The sequence below is a fragment of the Crotalus tigris genome, unplaced genomic scaffold, assembly GCF_016545835.1.
Source record: "Crotalus tigris isolate CLP2741 ecotype Arizona unplaced genomic scaffold, ASM1654583v1 scf7180000017551.9496454, whole genome shotgun sequence".
In the NCBI taxonomy this organism is placed as follows: domain Eukaryota; kingdom Metazoa; phylum Chordata; class Lepidosauria; order Squamata; family Viperidae; genus Crotalus; species Crotalus tigris.
The window spans coordinates 4590850-4609793 of NW_024096469.1; the positions used below are offsets into that span (position 1 = coordinate 4590850).

Sequence of the window (18944 nt, forward strand, 5' to 3'; positions counted from 1 at the left end):
TTACTTTGCACTCCCTATGGAACTAAGCTGCTCATATTTTATCCCTACATTTGCAAACTAAGCTGTAATTTAATGTAAGAAATATTATCAGTAGCAGAACATTTTTTGTCTACTTTCATTCATCATACAGTGGTTTAAAAATCTTGTCAGTCTTTTTCATTTCTGTAGAAAAATAGAATATCATTAACTATTTCCCCACTTCTCTACTTTTCCCGTAATTGCTTTTTTGATGGGAAAAATGCAGGGCCTTTGATTTTATTGGAGCCCTCCAATTTTTACTTTACCTGGGGCTTCTAGTAACTAAGTTTAAGAGACTGAATGGACGGTTAATATGTACTCTACTTTAAGAACTTTTTAAAATTACAGTCTGGAAATTAACACGTTCAGATCTGGCTTATGTAAAGAGAGAATGCAGGGAGGAGGGAAAAAGCAACCAAGCAAATGTTTTCTGGCATTAATTTTTCATTTACCACAGCATTCTTGTGATCAGCTGCTAGTATAGAAAAGAGTTGCGAGGGGAGGACTCGCTTAATGTTTAAATTTAGCCACTAGAGAGATTCTGCTTCTGGATGAAAAGATGCAGTTTTAAAACAGTGTCATGAGCACAGATAGTGGAACGACCCCTTGAGAAAGGAAAGTGCAGATTCCATGTTGCCTCTCTTCTTCACAACAAGAGCTTTGATGAAAACTGACAAGGGGGGAAAAACAGAAGTGTGAAGGGCCTGCAAAGAGTTTCTTCTTATTTTTCAGGACCCTGGAAGAAGCAGCTTCTGTGCCAGTGGCCTACACAACTGCTTACTATTCCTTGGTGGTTCGAGGGGGCATGAAGCAGGGCGACTCTGTGCTCATCCACTCCGCCTCAGGAGGTGTGGGCCAAGCTGCCGTTGCTGTTGCTCTAAGCATGGGCTGCCAGGTCTTTGCCACTGTGGGTAGGTAGCTGTCTTTTCATGGATTCAAATAACTCCTTTTTTTCTAAGAGCTCCCTGTAACCTTTGCTTTCTGCTCTAAGGAATGGAAAACATAGGAAACAATGTGGAATAACCTACCCTTAGAATTTAGAATGACCTCTTTCTGTTGACCTTTTTCAAGGCTTTAAAATCCTGACTGTGTTCTTGAGACTGCAGGTCTGAATTTGTTAAGTCCCATTTCCTGGGTTTACTGTTAACTGGCCAGATATCTTGGGCAGTTTATTTATTTTGGGTGTTTTTAAAAAATGTTTTTAATTGTTTTATACTTTTGGAATTGTCAGCAGCTAGGCTGAGATTGGCAGCTATAGAAATTGAATGAATGAATACATTAACAAGTTATTTGTTTTCAGAAACAAACATGGCTTGAAGAACTGAGAAAAAAGATGTTTCTCTTACTCCTTAAATATATGCTTTATGTGACAATATAAACTAAACATGGAAGAAATAAATAAGGACAGGTTGACTTTTTAAAAAAAAATGTTGGGAGTAGATTAATTTCTATGTCTCTTCAGCCATCATCAGTTGCCACTTTATCAGAACAATGCTTGTGGCTGGCATTATTCAGTGGTGTCCATGAAATGGGAGTGATTAAAATCAAAATCTTCAAGATGGCAGGAGTGATGATTTAAGTTCCACCCCTTTGATAGCTACATCAACATCACACTTACATACAAAAGGATAGGTTTCAGTCACATTGTTGTAGCACCATCCAGCAGATTTTGACCCCACACTGTAGATCAGGGGTTCTCAACCTTGGCAACTTTAAGACTTGTGGACTTCAACTCCCAGAATTCTGGGAATTGAAGTCCACAAGTCTTAAAGTTGCCAAGGTTGAGAACCCCTGCTGTAGATGCTCAAGGCGTTCTCTGTCTTCCTTATAGGCCTTTGAAGAAGGAAAGATCTGTAAGATATTTGAATTGAGAGAAACACATGTTTTGCTGTTTTCAGGTTCCAAAGAGAAACGTGAATATCTCCAAAAAAGATTCCCTCAGCTTGATGCAAATAGCTTTGCCAATTCTAGAAATACTTCCTTCGAACAACACATACTGAGAGTTACTAATGGCAGAGGTAAGTATAAACATTGGAGGCGACCATCTCTCTACCATTCAGAAGTTTTAATTAGAAGTAAAGAGTGTAGATGCAAATCTTGTAGGATACGCTATTGACTTTGTTGAACATTTTTACAGGTGTTGACCTTGTGTTAAACTCCTTATCAGAAGAGAAGCTCCAGGCCAGCCTTCGTTGCCTTGCTCGTCATGGGCGCTTCTTGGAAATTGGCAAATATGACCTGTCGAACAACACACCTCTTGGTAATATTTTTTGGGCTGAGTATCTATGTGCAGGATATTTCTGGACTCTACTGGGCAGATTGCAAATTTAGTCATACCTTTTGGGTTTATATCCTGATTTAACCATAAAAAAAAGAATGGCACCAATCAAAGCAGGCACTAACAGATGTCTTGAATCAGCTCTTACCAAACATCCTTTTCCTAGCATCATGATGCTGTAATGCTTGTAACTAACTTTTCGAGTAGAAGAGTTATGTGGGTGGAGCTTCCATAGAACTAGTTCTTCTTAAATTTTATATGTTTTATTTCAATTAAATTCATAGGAACCATTTCACAAAAATGAGTTTTATCAGTTTTGCTGACCTGATTTTGCCTCTGGTTCATCCTTAACTGTTTTAAAAATGTGTGACAATTTTGCTGGCAGCAGAAGCTACATTAAGGTTGAAGAGTCATAACTGCATTGCTTCTTGTAGGAATGGCTCTTTTCCTGAAGAACGTGGCTTTTCATGGAATTCTGTTAGATGCTATTTTCGAAGAAAAAAACAAAGAGTGGGAATCAGTGTCCAACCTGCTAGAAGAAGGCATTAAAAATGGTGTAGTAAAACCTTTGCAAACTACTTCGTTTAACAGAGAAGAGATAGAAGCTGCCTTCAGATACATGGCACAAGGAAAACACATTGGAAAAGTGGTAATCCAGGTATGGTCCAAGAAGGTTTTGTGAAAGCTGAACTATATAAGTGTGAATGCTGATACCTGCTGTGAATATCTGTTAAAAAAAGGAGGGGGGAGGGGAGAGAGTGGGTTGAAGAATGGAGAGGCTGGATTAGTATGAAGTGTTTCTATAGCAGTGATGGCAAACCTTATAGAGACCAAGTGCCCCAAAACCGCCCCACCCCGTCCCACTTCCCAGCTGCCCGGGGGCAACTCTCCTCCAGGGGGGGGCTTCTGGTGATGAGGGGGCCGTGGGGGGAGGCAGGGCTGGGGCAACAGCGAGCTTGCCCACAGAGAGGGCTCTGAGTGCCCCTTCTGGCCATAGGTTCACCACCACTGTTCTATAGTGCTAGAATTTATTACATATTTATTACTATGTATATTGATACCTTGTCAATATACCTTATAAAAGGATTTTAACAATAGTAAGATCCAAATCAGAAAAAAACCATGGTGGAAGTAATAATACAGTAGTATGGAATCTGAATTGTGGATTTTACAATAAAGTAATATGCAAAATACAAAGTAACAGAAGCAATGACATCTATTGTGCAGCTTCTTAAATCCTAATTAAGTTTAAAATACAGATTAATAAAATAAAGTAAGCAAAACAGAACAAATTATCTCATCAAATATGGTCAAAATAAAGAGAGAGAAAATCAGTAAACGAGCTATTTAATAAAGCCAACATAATGATAATTAATAGCACTAACAACAAAAGGATAGCTCTACCTGAACTCATACTTAGATCTAAGAGTTTTCTCAGAAAATAGAATATATTTTACTAGACAGTTGAGAAAAGATGGGTTGAAGGAACAGGAATTCAATTTGAGCATCATACAAATATAGTATCTTGAATAACTTCAAATTTTCAAAGTCTTGGACTAGCTTTTAGGGAACTGAAGGAATTGGCTTATGGTCTGTCCAATCCTCTTATTTAAAAAAAAAAATTCCTGGAGAATAGATGAAATATCAGATGACTGCAAAGAGGGGATGTCTCTTTTTCACAAGTGAGGGAAGGTATACAAAGATTCAGGCCAATCAGTCTAATATTGATGAGTAGAAAGATTTTAGAGAAGATCTTAAAATTATTGCTGTTTCTGTACCTTGAAAACAAGGCAGTGATTACTAGAACCAACTGACTAGATTTGTCAAGAAGCAATTTGCCAGACTGATTGCGTTGTATTTTTTGCCTGTATAACTTGCTTAATAAATTGTGGGAGTGTTGCAAATTAAATATACTGTATCATTGTTCAGCAAAGAAGTTGTGCAGAGAAAGAGAACAAGGATTATTAGAGTGGGAATGAAATTACCACAAAAAACTGAGGCAAATAGGTATTTTTTGCTTTGAGAAAGGCAACCTCAAGAGACCATATTTCAGATACTTGGTAGAGTATCATACAGAAGCTGAGAACTTGCTGCCTACCATCCAAGAATGCAAGGGAGTACATTAATAAAGACTGTTACAGGAAGGCTGGTTGTGTTAGGAAAACTTCCTAACAGTTGGAGCAGTCCAACAGTGGAACCAATTACTGAGGAAAGTAGCGTGCTCCTTCTCCCTGGACGTGTTCAAACACAAACTGGATAAGGATGTTGGTAATTTGAATTTCTGCACTGAGAAGAGCATTATGAGAATTGTTACAGACTCTCACATTGCCAGAATATACAGTTACATGTTTTTTATTACTATTGTTGTTTATATGCCACCCATCTCAGTTGCATGCTTTCTATTTTATAATGATTTTTTTTAAAAAAAACCCAAAACATTATGATCCATTTACGATTATAATATATCCAGGATAGCCTTTCCTGCTCTACAATAATTTAGAGCTATTTCTGTTTAAAAAAAAGAGAGAGCATAAGTCAGTTTTGACTTATATGGCGAAATAGCTGTGCTATTTTTCTAGATCCATGAAGAAGAGAAGAACTCTCCCACAAAGGAAACTAGATTAACGCCGATTCCAGCCGTCTCCCGAACATCTTGCCCACCAAACAAGTCATACATCATCACAGGAGGCCTTGGAGGATTTGGGCTCGAACTGGCTCAATGGTTGGTTGAAAGAGGGGCAAAAATGCTGGTGCTGACGTCTCGTTCAGGCATCCGGACAGGTATGTTGAGCAAACAGTAGGGAAGGCTGAGTTCCCTGATCCCAGATTGGAGATGCAAATTTTAGTTTTGCTCTTGGCAAAGGCTATATTTAAGTCAAGAGCAAGAAGTGGTTTGAAAAAGCTTAAGATGGAATTTTGAGATAATAATTGTGAGATGAACTTTTCCTATTGCTAAAAAAAATATAACAATTTATCTGGAGCAAGAACAAAAAATGATATTTACTTTTAAAGGATCTAACAAAAAAACAAGGGAAACGGAGAATATACTAATCACAAAATAAAGGTCAGTTGTGGTATTTTTGTTTCTTCCAGTTGTAGAAAAAAAAATCCTTTTCCATGAAGGGGGGAAATCAGAAATAAAAATTAAATTGTGGAAGTTAATGTAACTAAACTGTGAATTATACCACCTGTAAGATTTTGCATGCAAAGATAGAAAGAGAATAGTACTGCTAAAGTACTAAGAAAAAAAATATTTTGAATATATGATTTTGCGCGCGCACACACACACACACACACACACACAAAGACTTCATTTTCTGTTATACCTGATAACAAGATTATTTTGTAAATATAATTTTTATTGAAGAAATTTTTAACAAAAAAATAAAAACAATACAAGTGTTAGAAAAGAAACAAAAAGAAAAGAAGGAAAAATTATGAATAAGTAGGAAAGAAAATAAATAAAGAAAAGAAAAATATATAAAGAAGCAGCTTCCAATTCTATTGCCAGCAGTTATAAATGCATTTATATTTTACCTTCTCTCTATTATTACATCACAATTTTCCTTTTTTCATCAGCTCATTGTCAGTCCATAAGGGGTTTCCAGTCATTAATAAATGTTAATGATCATTGATCATTCTCTAAGCAGAGAAGTCAATTTTGCCATCTCTCAGTACTGTAGGCTTATCTCAGAAAGCAATAATGATATATTCCATGATCATCAGTAGGATCATTATATGATCATAAAACTGATTTATTTCCCCATCCCACATACCTTCATCAGCAGACAATGGAAAGGTAAATTTTGTTGTTGTTCGGTTGTTAAGTTGTATCTGACTTTTCGCAACCCCATGGACCCACCCTTCACTGTCTCCAGGAGTTTGCCTAATTCATATTCATTGCGTTGATGATTTAATAGCCAAAAATATAGTATAACCACAGCTAGTTAACAGACTCTCCTGATTTTCAGGTTATCAGGCTAAACGAGTGCAAGAATGGAAACAGCTTGGAGTCCAGGTTCTTGTGTCAACCAGTGATGTTGCTACTCTTGAGGGAGCACAGCAGTTAATACAAGAAGCTTCTCAACTAGGACCTGTTGGGGGTATTTTCAATTTGGCAATGGTGAGTGACAGGCTCTCGGCATGGCCATAGTTCAGTTAATTTCTTCTCTGCTGTTTATCTCTCTTTAGATTCGTTTTATTTGACTGTTTATTGTGGACCACTCTAGAAACAGACAGATCTGACCCCCATCCTCCAAAGATTTGTCCATTCTTGTTTCTTTCGTTTTTCTAACCTTTGTTTTATCCTATTTTCTCATCAGTTTTCACAGACATGTTAAACACAAGGCCCGGGGGCCGGATGCGGCCCACGAAGTGGTTTCATGTGGCCTGCGAAGGCATCCTAGAAACAGTGAGGGAACGGCCCCTGCTGCCTTAGCCCTGGCCTAGACTGGCCGGGAGCCAATGTACAATTTTGTGGTGGCCATCTATGCTGAAATGCATTCAGTCTCAGCTTCACAAGGCCATCTAGAAACAGCGAGTAACCAGCCCCTGCCGCGTCGGCCCTGCCCCCTGGGTGCATGCTGGGGAGGTGTCACTCTTGTGAGGAATGAAGAAATGGACCATGCCTTGGCGCTTGCCCCGGTCCCACCCCATTCTGCCAGAGACCCTCAGATCTGTCCCATTCCTGCCCAGGCCCCCCACAGGCACCCTTGACGTGAATGATGTAGAGCTGGCCCATCCATCCACGCCCACCCAGTAGGCTGCACCACCCTGGCCACACCCACTCGGCCCCCCAAGGGCAACCGCAATGCTGATGCGGCCCTCAATGAAATTGAGTTTGACACCCCTGAGTTTTCAGATTTTAAAAAAGGGTGCCTGAAAAACAATATACTTTTTTGCAGGTACTCTTCCTAATTTATGTATATTTTGTAGGCAGTTTTGCTTGAGGTATATAATTTGGCAAACATTTTTAACAGATACAGTGCTTTTGGTATGTTGTTTCACTAACATAGTTTTTGAGGCAGATATGTTTGGTGAGGTTTTTTTTTTTTACCAAATATATGCAATTTTGAATATATATTTTTTAAAAAAATTGGAAATGTAATGAAGTGTAATGTTCTTGCAGTGTGGCTTTTTCAGTTTTGTATAATGATTCAGAAAGTGTTAATTAGATGATCTCATCTTAAACTGTGAGTGAATATCTCCATATCTAATATTTAGCATTCCTCAACCAAAACTTTAATCAAATAGTGCCTCAAAGAAGAGAAGTAGTGATCAAATGAATTTTTTTAATTTTTAATTATTGAGGAGGAAAGATTGAAAGGGGAAAAAAAAGCACTGCAGTAACATGGAAAAAGATATATTTGACATTGGTTGAGTGGAAACACTAATGTATATTTCAACATTATATTGGTTGGATCATTATTTTAGAGCTGTCTAGATTTTATCTTCAAAGAATGTTTGCCCTTCTTAAAAAGATAAAATATTAGATCTTGAACAAAGGTTAATATGTCTGAGAATTGGTGGTGGTAAGGTTTAACTCTTGCCTCCGATGCTATAGGATTACCTAATTCTTTTTTCAACTGCCACCTCCAAACAATAGTTACTATTTTCATTTTCATAAAATGTTCACATTAAATGTAAAGATAATTATAGGTAATTACTGTATAGCATAGTTGTTTTGAAATGGGAACAAGGTATTTTTCTGTCTGAGAGATAATATTTGTTGCTGTTTCTACAGGTGCTGAAAGATGCTATGCTGGAAAATCAGACCGCAGAACTTTTCTATGAAGTCAACAAACCCAAGTATTCGGGCACACTTAATCTGGACCAGTAAGTATCATGTGAAGAACCGTTGTTCTGCTTAAAGCTGATGATGGTGAGCAAGTGGAGGATCTCTTTGAAAAGAAGCAATAATCTTGTCTGTTTTTTTAATCCAGAGTAACCCGTCAAAGATGCCCAAAACTGGATCACTTTGTAGCCTTCTCTTCAGTAAGCTGTGGAAGAGGAAATGCTGGCCAAAGTAATTATGGCTTTGCCAACTCTACTATGGAACGTATCTGCGAACAGCGGCGACATGATGGCCTTCCTGGTAATTATATTACTTTTCCACCTTGACAAATTGGATGTATAAAGACATAAATTAAAGCAAGATTACATAGACTTAAGTACCTGTTTTCTGATTCTTCCAACACATTACCACATCCTTATGCTCATAAACAATAATATTCTTATCTTTTATGCCTGTCCTCTTTAATAACCACCACACCCTTTTTTTCCCCTCCAGGTCTAGCAGTACAGTGGGGTGCCATTGGTGATGTAGGAATTGTTTTGGAGACAATGGGCACAAATGACACTGTGATTGGGGGAACTCTACCCCAAAGGATCAGCTCATGCTTGGATGTGTTGGATCACTTCCTCAACCAGCCTCACCCCGTCATGTCCAGTTTTGTCTTAGCTGAAAAAACGTTGACCAAAAGTGATGGAGGTAGCCAGAGGGATCTTGTGGAAGCTGTTGCTCACATTCTCGGTTAGTATCACTGAGAACCAAAACATGTAGTAGAGCTGTGGTTTCTCTTTCTTAAGTATTTATCTTGCTTATTTCTAAGTCCCACCTATTGAAAAAAAAAATAATAACCCACCCAACGAATACAAAAACTTCAAAGTCCCATAGCATTCCTTGGGTACACAAATCACTCAGCCTGCAGTTTACTGGCAGAGCCACCTTTCTAAGGCTTTCCTAAAGAACAGCAAGGTCAGGGCTATCTGACCCCTGACCCCGGAGTGATTGGTGAGCCAGAGGACCGGATTGGTGACAGAGGAGGCATGTCATCTCAAAAGGGGAAAATATGTATTATACGCTAAGTAGGTTGATTGTAGATTCAAAATAGTTCTGTACATGGCTTCGGTGTTATTGTTATCCCTTTTTTCACACAATCCATTGCTGTTATTCCATAATTTCATATAGCTGTTTGCAAGGTATAATGTGATCCTAATTTGATGATGATGATGATGATGATAAAGTTGGAAGGGACCTTGAAAGTCATCTAGTCCAACTCCCTGCTCAGGCAGGAAACCCTATACCATTTCGGACAAATGGCTGTCCAGTCTCTTCTTAAAAACTTCCAGTGTTGGAGCATTCACCATTTCTGGAGGCAGGTTGTTCCACTGGTTAATTGTTCTAACTGTCAGGAAGTTTCTCCTTAGTTCTAGGTTGCTTCTCTCCTTGATTATTTTCCACCCGTTGCTTCTTGTCCTGCCTTCAGGCACCTTGGAGAATAGCTTGACTCCCTCTTTAACCATACCTTCTACCATTACGAAGTCAGGCATGTTATTTTCTGAAGATGATTTCACAGAGTTGGAGAGCTTCTGCAGAAGTGTCCATAGGGATTAGCACTGAAGATGTTACTAAATTGCGGATGGACAAATTGAGGTTGTTGTACATCAAGTAGGAGTAGATGTGGGAGAAAGAGAAATCAGAACAATGCAGAGGAGTGCCTGTAGAGTTTTAAAGATTTGAACTGATATAGTGCTTCTCTCTTCTTTAAAAGGTAAAAGAAGGCAGAAAATACTATAGAGACACTGAAACTGAAAGCGCAGAATCAAAATAACACCACAAATTATCTATAAAGAACAAGCACGGGCTGGAGTTTCTAAAATAAGAAATTAATATAAAATGACTTAGTAGGAAGTTACAAATGAAAGGGATGGTTAATTGCTGAAATAGTTAAGGCTTTCCAGCTGCTCATGTTGCAACATGATTTAAATGCTAGTCATGATTTTTTAAAAGGCAAGGAGGTTTTTTTTTTTTTTTTTTGCTGAGAAAGCAAGATGTTCTCCTCCCCATTCTCCCCTTTCCAGCCCTCCCTTCCCTTCTGTCTCACTTGCTGCAGTGGTATTGCTTTGTTTTCCATGAGTCACAGTCAAGATACGACTTTTGGATGGGGGATAATGCCCTGCGTTGTGCCATGGCAAATGTTGTTTATGTATATAGCAATTACTGAGCTTTCACTTTTTATTTTATCTTTATTAATTCATTATTGGTAATCGGGCTCTTTTGCATTCATCTGTATCCACTTCGTATACATTTCTATTTCATCCCTAGTGGCTCAGGGGGCATCTGTTGGTTTGCAAGTCCCATCATTTCTAAAAGCTAGGATGGAAACCTGAGGGCTTGATGTCATGTCGTCTGAGAACAGGCAGCTCTGAAGTTTCTCTTAAGCTGTCTGTGTACCTATGTGGATTGCAAAGACAGAGAAGAAGTGGGGTAGTACAGAAAAGGTTATGCAGTGCAGCAAACCATCCCTTTGGTTCTGAATCCACCGAGGCATCACATCTCCAGATGACTTCTCTCATGGGTTAATGACTTTTCTTTGCAATTCCACACCCTGGTTAAATTTTAAACAAAATGATCTGCAGAATGTATATAGTTGAAATGTGGCTGAGTGTACTGAAATAATTGTATTTTTAAGTATTGCCTAAAAACAGCTGCCCTGTATCTCATAAATAACTCAAATCATATTTCACGCATTCCATAAAGAGTTGAGCAATTAGAATTATATAATAGCAATCCCAGCAAAAGATGCCAAGTCAGTAACGTGAGGAAAGCTGTCAAACAAGTGCTAAATCTAGAAGAGACAGCCTAAAAGGGCCATGCCCATATGACATTAAGCAAGCTTTTTTTTTTTTTTTCCTTCAGGTGTCCGTGATGTGAACAGTCTGAATGCTGACACCTCTCTGGCTGATTTGGGTTTGGATTCCCTGATGGGAGTCGAAGTCCGCCAGACTCTGGAGCGGGACTATGATATTGTCATGCCAATGAGAGATGTACGGTTGCTTACCATTAACAAACTACGGGAATTTTCTTCTAAATCTGGGACTCAGGACAGTAAGTATGTATACTTAACTAGACAGACCTGGGCATTTTGTAGCCACAGGCCACATCCAACTCTTTGGTTGACCCTGTCCAGCCCATGTGGATTACTTTTATTTGGAAGACGCTTGCTATTTTTTTTCCAGTTTAAATATGTGCATGGATGCATGCCTAAGCACCTTCACAGCCCTATTGGTTCAGCCCTCTACAATAGTCCTAGTTTCTCATGTGGCCTCTTGACCCTGACCTGAATTTCTGAATCAGAGTTGGTTTGGATCCTAGTGCTTCACAAGTTAAAGTTTAAAAAAAATATATTTAGACTTGTGCCAGACCATCTTATAAACCTTGTATTTCACTGTGTGAATGTGTCTATATCTTGTCTTTAGTATTATCCCAGGAAACCAAAGGCGGTCAAACTGAGCAACTCAATGTGGATTTGAATAGTCTCTTGGTTAATCCAGATGGACCAACAATGGTACCGCTCAATGAAGTCAAGAACACTGAGTCTCCACTCTTCCTTATTCATCCCATTGAGGGATCCATCTCTGTCTTCAACACCCTTGCCTCAAAGCTCCACATACCAAGCTATGGGCTTCAGTGTACTGAAGGTAGCTGTTGTATTTAACACATTTATCGAATCCACAATCTCCACGCGATAATTCACTGCTGAGATGTAAAGATTTAATTTAAACAAAAAACAAATTATAAGCAGAGGGAGACAACTGAACATCTTCTTTGTTTTATCAAAATTGAACTTCAGTAAGGCATTTGATAAAGTAGACCACAACCTACTTCTTCAAAATATAGAAAAATGTGAGTTAGACAGCATCACCACTAGATGGGTTCATAGCTGGCTGACTGGCCGTATTCAGCATGTGGTCCTCAATGGAACTGCATCTACATGGAGGAAAGTGTGTAGTGGGATACCCCAGGGCTCTTTTCTGGGCCCAGTGCTCTTCAACATCTTCATGAATGATTTGAATTGGGGGATAGATGGGGAACTCATCAAATTTGCAGACGACACCAAGTTGGCAGGAATAGCCAGCACTCGAGAAGATAGGCTTAAGATTTAAGATACAGAAGGATTTTGACAGACTTGAACACTGGGCGCTATCTAACAAAACGAAATTCAATGGTGAAAAAAGCAAGGTTCTACATTTAGGCAAGAAAAACCAAATGCACAGCTATAGTATAGGGGGTACCTTGCTCAATAGTAGTAACTGTGAGAGGGACCTCGGAGTCCTAGTGGACAATCACCTAAATATGAGCCAGCAGTGTGCTGCAGCTGCCAAAAAGGCCAACACAGTGCTAGGCTGCATTAACAGGGATAGAATCAAGATCACATGAAGTATTAATGCCACTCTACAATGCCTTGGTAAGGCCACACTTGGAATACTGCATCCAGTTTTTGTTGACACGATGTAAAAAAGATGTCGAGACTCTAGAAAGAGTGCAGAGAAGAGCACAAAGATGATTAGGGGACTGGAGGCTAAAGCATATAAGGAACGGCTGCTGGAATTGGGTATGTCTAGTTTAATGAAGAGAAGGACGAGGGGGGACATGATAGCAGTGTTCCAATATCTCGGGTTGCCACAGAGAAGAGTCAAGGGAGTCAAGCTATTCTTTAAAGCACCTGAAGGCAGGACAACAATTAATCAGTGGAACAACCTGCCTGCAGAAGTTGTGAATGCTCCAACACTGGAAGTTTTTAAGAAGAGATTGAACAACCATTTATCTGAAATGGTATAGGGTTTCCTGGCTGAGCAGGGGGTGGGACTAGAAGACCTCCAAGGTCCCTTCCAACTCTGTCATTCTGTTAAAATTCCTATTAGGCTGGCTTGGATTGTTATTGTGAGATTATAAATGTGCTAATTGACTCTTTTTCTTAACTTTGTTGCTTTCTATCTCTAGCTGCTCCACTGGACAGTATACAGAGCCTGGCATCCTATTACATTAGCTGCATAAAAGAGGTGCAACCAAAAGGTCCCTATCGAATTTCTGGATACTCCTTTGGTGCCTGTGTTGCCTTTGAAATGTGTTGTCAGCTCCAAGCTCAGCAAAGTCCTACCTACCTGCCCAATAGCCTCTTCCTGTTCGATGGCTCTCACTCCTACGTAGCAGCACATACTCAGGTAAGAGAGTCCAGGGCCACTTGGCAGATCAGTAGTAGTACACACCTCTTTTGTTGTGCGTGTACCCAGCAGTCCATTTATGGGATGAATTCATTTCCTATTCCAACATCGCCTCCTGTAATACAAATTGGTGACCATAATATTCAATTGTTACCTCATTGTTTGGCACGGGATTCTCTGGAAAATAGTCTGTTCTGGGACAGTTCATGCTTATTAGATATTATCTCAAGCCTTTTATCTTGTGTGTGATTTCCTAATAATTGTAATTCTTGGGTTTTATCACTATGTTCTGTGTGTTTAAAATTCTTGTTGTGAAAATTGTCTTTTGAATCATTCCCAGAGTTACAGAGCCAAGCTAACCCCAGGAAATGAAGCTGAAACAGAGACAGCAGCAATGTGTGCCTTTGTCCAGCAGTTCTCTGGCATGGAGTACAATAAGGTAATGGTGGTTGATACTGTTCACTGTTATATAATGTATGTGTGCATGTAGATATAAATGTATTTACATAAGTGTGGGTGTGTGTTAGTTCCCTTTAATAAATACACTGTATTTTGTAGTAACACTTCGATCGATTGATTGATATATTTATCTGTACTATTTGCAGTTGCTGGAGATTCTTTTGCCCTTACCAAATTTGGAAGCTCGTGCTAATGCTGCTGCAGACCTGATTATTCAAAATCACAAAGATGTCAGTCACAAGACACTCACTTTTGCTGCTGTTTCCTTTTACAACAAACTAAAGGCAGCAGACAAGTATGTACCAGAATCCAAATATCACGGCAATGTGACACTATTGAAAGCAAAGACCCACAATGAGTATGGAGAAGGTCTTGGAGGAGACTACAGGCTTTCAGAGGTTAGTCTGAAAAATTACATGACCACAATTATGTGGTTTTTCACTTAGTAAGTTTTCTCATCTTAAAGAAATATCAGCTGCATTTCTGATGTGTTACATGTAGGAATAAGTCATATTGATTTAGCGTGTATAAATGTTGATCCATCATCCTGTCTCCTACTGAATACCATGATTCTCCCAAAATAATAGTGTATTAACTTTTAACTTATTTTAACCAAGTTAGATAGCCAAGAATTTTAGAATACAAAATCACTGTGAACTCTTAATCTGAAGTGCTTAAGAGATTTTCAAGAACAATCAATCACTTTTCATTCTTAACAGCCATATTTCCCAAAATGGAATAATTGCAAGCATTTAGGTGACTGCCAATCATACCAAAGCTTATCTTAAAAGTGTTCAGAAAAATAATTAGTTAAAAAAAAAGATCCTCTCTTCATCAATAAAGTTAGATTGAATCACAGGATGGGATATCTTTTTTCCTCCTGCCCTTTTTTGGTACTCTTCCATCATTGCCAGATTTTGAACCAGCTAGAAATGCATATGATGCCACTCTCTGTATTGATTTCTTGCAAATATAGCTATGATATACCCAGTAATAGCTATATTTAGCTATACATATAGCTAAATATAGCTATAACTAATAATAATAATAATAATAATAATAATAATAATAATAATAATAATAATAATGAAGTCAAGAAAAAGATTAGAAGTGAATACATCAAGAGAGTGAAGAAGATCTTAAAGTCCAAACTCAATGGAGGAAATACCATAAAGGCAATCAACACCTGGGCAATCCCAGTCATTAGGTACACAGCTGGAATAGTGGACTGGACTCAAGCAGAACTAAAAGCAATGGATAGGCAGACCAGAAAAATAATGACAATGAATCATGCCCTTCATCCACGCAGTGACATTGATAGACTTTATCTACCAAGGCAAATAGGTGGGCGTGGAATGCTACAAGTACATCAGATGGTTGAAGAAGAAAAAATGGCTTTGGAAGAATATCTGAAGAACAATGATGAAGATGCACTGAAATTAGTATATCAGGAAGGTTTACTAACTACTGGAGAGACCAAACTGGTCCTACAAGAAAGACCAAATGAAGAACAGAATAGAGGCATGGGAAGACAAAGCACTACATGGCCAATACATGAAAAAAATAGCTGGGAAAGCAGATAATAATAAAACCTGGCAATGGCTAAGAGCAGGAAAATTGAAGAAAGAGACCGAGGGACTAATTCTGGCTGCACAAGACCAAGCCTTAAGGACAAATGCATACAAGTCAAAATTGAGAAGACAGCAACAGACAGTAAGTGCCGCCTATGCAAAGAAGCTGAAGAAACAGTGGACCACTTGGTAAACTGTTGCAAGAAGATTGCACAGACTGATTACAAGCAGCGGCATGACAAAGTAGCAACAATGGTGCATTGGAAATCTGCAAAAAATATCATTTGCCTGTAAGCAAAAACTGGTGGGATCATAAAATAGAGAAAGTCATAGAAAATGATAAAATTAAACTGCTCTGGGACTTCAGAATTCAAACAGACAAGCACCTGCAACATAACACCCCAGACTTAACAATTGTCGATAAGAAAGACAAAAAAGTCTGGATAGTGGACGTGGCAGTGCCTGGAGACAGCAGAATAGACGAGAAAGAACTGGAGAAGATAACAAAATACAAAGACCTACAAATAGAAATAGAAAGACTGTGGCAAAAGCAAGCAAGGGTAGTACCAATAGTCATAGGCTCCTTGGGTGCAATCCCAAAACAACTGGAGCACCACTTGAACACCATTGGCATTGACAAATTCGCTATTAGGCAATTGCAAAAGGCGGCCTTACTAGGAACTGCTTCCATCCTGCGACGATATCTGTAATACCATCAAACATCCACATCTGCCTATCCCAGGTCCTGGGTAAGGACTCGATAGGTAGACAAAATGCCAAATCCAGTCTGAACATCTGGCTGACTATGCGATGATCCATATATAATAATAATAATAATTGCAAAAGGTGGCCCTACTAGGAACTGCTTCCATCCTGCGACGATGTCTGTAATACCATCAAACATCCACATCTGCCTATCCCAGGTCCTGGGTAAGGACTCGATAGGTAGACAAAATGCCAAATCCAGTCTGAACATCTGGCTAACTGTGCGATGATCTATAATAATAATAATAATAAAGTTGGAAGGGATCTTGGAGGTCATCTAGTCCAGCCCCCTGCTCAGGCAGGAAACCCTATACCATTTCGGACAAATGGCTGTCCAATTTCTTCTTAAAAACTTCCAGTGTTGGAACATTCACATCTTCTGGAGACAGGCTGTTCCACTGGTTAATTGTTGTAACTATCAGGAAGTTTCTCCTTAGTTCTAGGTTGCTTCTCTCCTTGATTAGTTTCCACCTGTTGCTTCTTGTCCTGCCTTCAGGCGCTTTGGAGAATAGCTTGACTCCCTCTTCTTTGTGGCATCCCCTGAGATATTGGAAGACTGCTATCATGTCCCCCCTCATCCTTCATTAAACTAGACATACCCAGTTCCAGCAGCCGTTCCTTATATGCTTTATCCTCCAGTCCCCTGATCATCTTTGTTGCTCTTCTGTGTACTCTTTCTAGAGTCTCAACATCTTTTTTACCAAAACTGGATGCAGTATTCCAAGTGTGGCCTTACCAAGGCATTGTAAAGTGGTATTAATACTTCACGTGATCTTCATTCTATCCCAATCCCTAAATACAGATTAATGGTTTCTAAGAATGGATATGTGAAAGAAACAGGAACAAAAAGACCTTGCTTTTGTTGTGACTGATTGAAAGAAATCAAGGAAAGAAATAATCTACAAAAAGGAGCCAATATTACAAGAGAAGGACATTAAGACCTCAAGCTTGCATTGCTGGCTAAAACGTGTAATGTTTTCTTCTACGTCTTTACACCCTTTGCAGGTCTGTGATGGGAAGGTGTTTGTCCATGTTGTTGAAGGAGACCATCGTACTGTCCTAGAGGGAGAAGGCGTTGAGTCTATCATCGGGATCATTCACAGCTCATTAGCAGAATCTCGGGACAGTGTTCGAGAAGGCTAGGTGCTTCTGAAGGCTCGATAACAACCCCTAAGAACTTTGTCATCTGCTCTACAGCCAAGCCTAGGACGTCTTCTTGATCAGCATCTCTCTCCAGTACAGCAACATTCTTGTTGCGCAGTTGCAAGGAACAATTCTGATGGCAACAATTTACATCCTTTGGCAGAGAAACAAAATTAGGAGCAGACATGTGTATGTGTGTGTTGTACTATGTATTGTATTGTATTGTTGTCTAGAAGTATTCCAAAGGATAAAATGGAATTAACCAAGTCCAGTGACCAAGGATGGAAGCTACAACTGATTTTGGAGACACCAATGTCTGTGAAGAGTCAGTCTGTAGCAATAACAGTACATTAATTCCACTGAGGCTCTTTTGTACCTATTATTTTTAACTTGAAATAGTCTAGGTATTTATTGCATTATTATTTTACTAGAAGTGCGTTGTTTTAATTTGTAACTGACTAAACAATAAGAATGAAATACTCCACTTAGGAGTATATTTTTTTCCTGCTTGATCTTTTTTTAAAAAAATAAAATAAAATAAAATAACATTTTGTTTTAAACTCACGCCGTTTAGAGGGAAAGGTAGGTTCCCCACACAAGCAAAGCCGTTCTCTGCTTTGCTTAGTCTGGGCTTTTGCGAAATTGCCAAACTTTTATTCAGGTTCTGATGTAAGGATATGGTAATTCTGGGCATGTATAATGACATGCTTTTTTGGCCAAGAGTGAAATCAAAACTTTAAATACTTCCTCTCACTTATTTGGGAATGCATAAATCAAGTATATACAATCTTCCAAGCCCAACATAAACATTTCCCCAAAATGCTTTTGGTTTAGTTTGTTTATTTCCTCTTTGCAACTTCAATAATTGTGATTTACAGAGTTTCTTGTTGACAAGAATCTGAATCCTTCTTTCCCCGTTTTTCAAGCAGAATTTGGTAATAATTTTCAATATCTGCAAAACTTCCTATGTAAAAAATAATTTAAAATTACTGGAGTTGATTACATTTCTTCTTTTATTTTTGCCTCTTTTGTGTTGGAGATAATTGTAGAAGAGTCAGTGCATTTCTGCTGCAATAATGATACAGTGGAGATACTCTGAAAAACCAGCAATGAGAGGAACTGTAGTGCCTCTCCAAACTCTTTTGAGTCCAGTTTCTCAGCTGGATTATTTTACTAGCATCAGGGCACACACATTTCATACTTGCTGAGAATGAGTTGGCTAGCCCATCCTCTGTGGACATGCAGCTAGATGCATGCTTTTAGTTGTTAAGAAGTTCTTTGAAATGAAAAATGAAAAAAAAAATCTGTCCACTGTGTTTGTGCTTTCCCTCCTTTTTATGTTTACATTAGGAAAAACTCTATGCATCTTTTTTTCTGCAGCTGTTCTTGAATTAAACACTTTAAATCTGCCATATTGTTCATTGTCTATTTTTACATTTCTTCCTCTTTTTTTGAAGAAAAATAGATCTCAATTTATTCAGGTTAGAGTGGTTGATTGACTACACAAACATGTTTTCCTTAATCTGTGTCTTCCATTTCCTTTAATATTTAAAGCTGGTAAAAACAAAACTTATGCCACAATATTTTTTACAATTTGAAAGCTCTAACTGCCTTCGCTTCCAATAGCAGAATGAGGCTAACATTTATATAGCATAATTGAAAGGACAATCGGTGCAAAATATGAGAATAACTAAGTACAGGTA

At 38.7% G+C, this 18944-nt stretch overlaps 1 protein-coding gene across 2 annotated transcripts in view; it reads left to right on the forward strand.

Moving 5' to 3' along the window:
* FASN (fatty acid synthase) overlaps positions 1–18651 on the forward strand; it is a 71757-nt gene extending 53106 nt beyond the window's left edge. Inside the window, exons 29-43 of one of the 2 annotated variants that reach the window (XM_039344280.1) lie at positions 751–929; positions 1917–2036; positions 2156–2278; positions 2731–2954; positions 4876–5077; positions 6268–6419; positions 8040–8131; positions 8239–8390; positions 8586–8828; positions 10998–11186; positions 11558–11779; positions 13083–13303; positions 13644–13742; positions 13909–14160; positions 17104–17241. In XM_039344280.1, the coding sequence (XP_039200214.1) occupies positions 751–929; positions 1917–2036; positions 2156–2278; positions 2731–2954; positions 4876–5077; positions 6268–6419; positions 8040–8131; positions 8239–8390; positions 8586–8828; positions 10998–11186; positions 11558–11779; positions 13083–13303; positions 13644–13742; positions 13909–14160; positions 17104–17241 (2608 nt within the window). Of the gene's footprint in view, positions 1–750; positions 930–1916; positions 2037–2155; positions 2279–2730; positions 2955–4875; positions 5078–6267; positions 6420–8039; positions 8132–8238; positions 8391–8585; positions 8829–10997; positions 11187–11557; positions 11780–13082; positions 13304–13643; positions 13743–13908; positions 14161–17103 lie in introns of both variants that reach the window. The other variant, XM_039344290.1, reaches the window with a different exon arrangement.
* Positions 18652–18944: the final 293 nt, after the last annotated feature.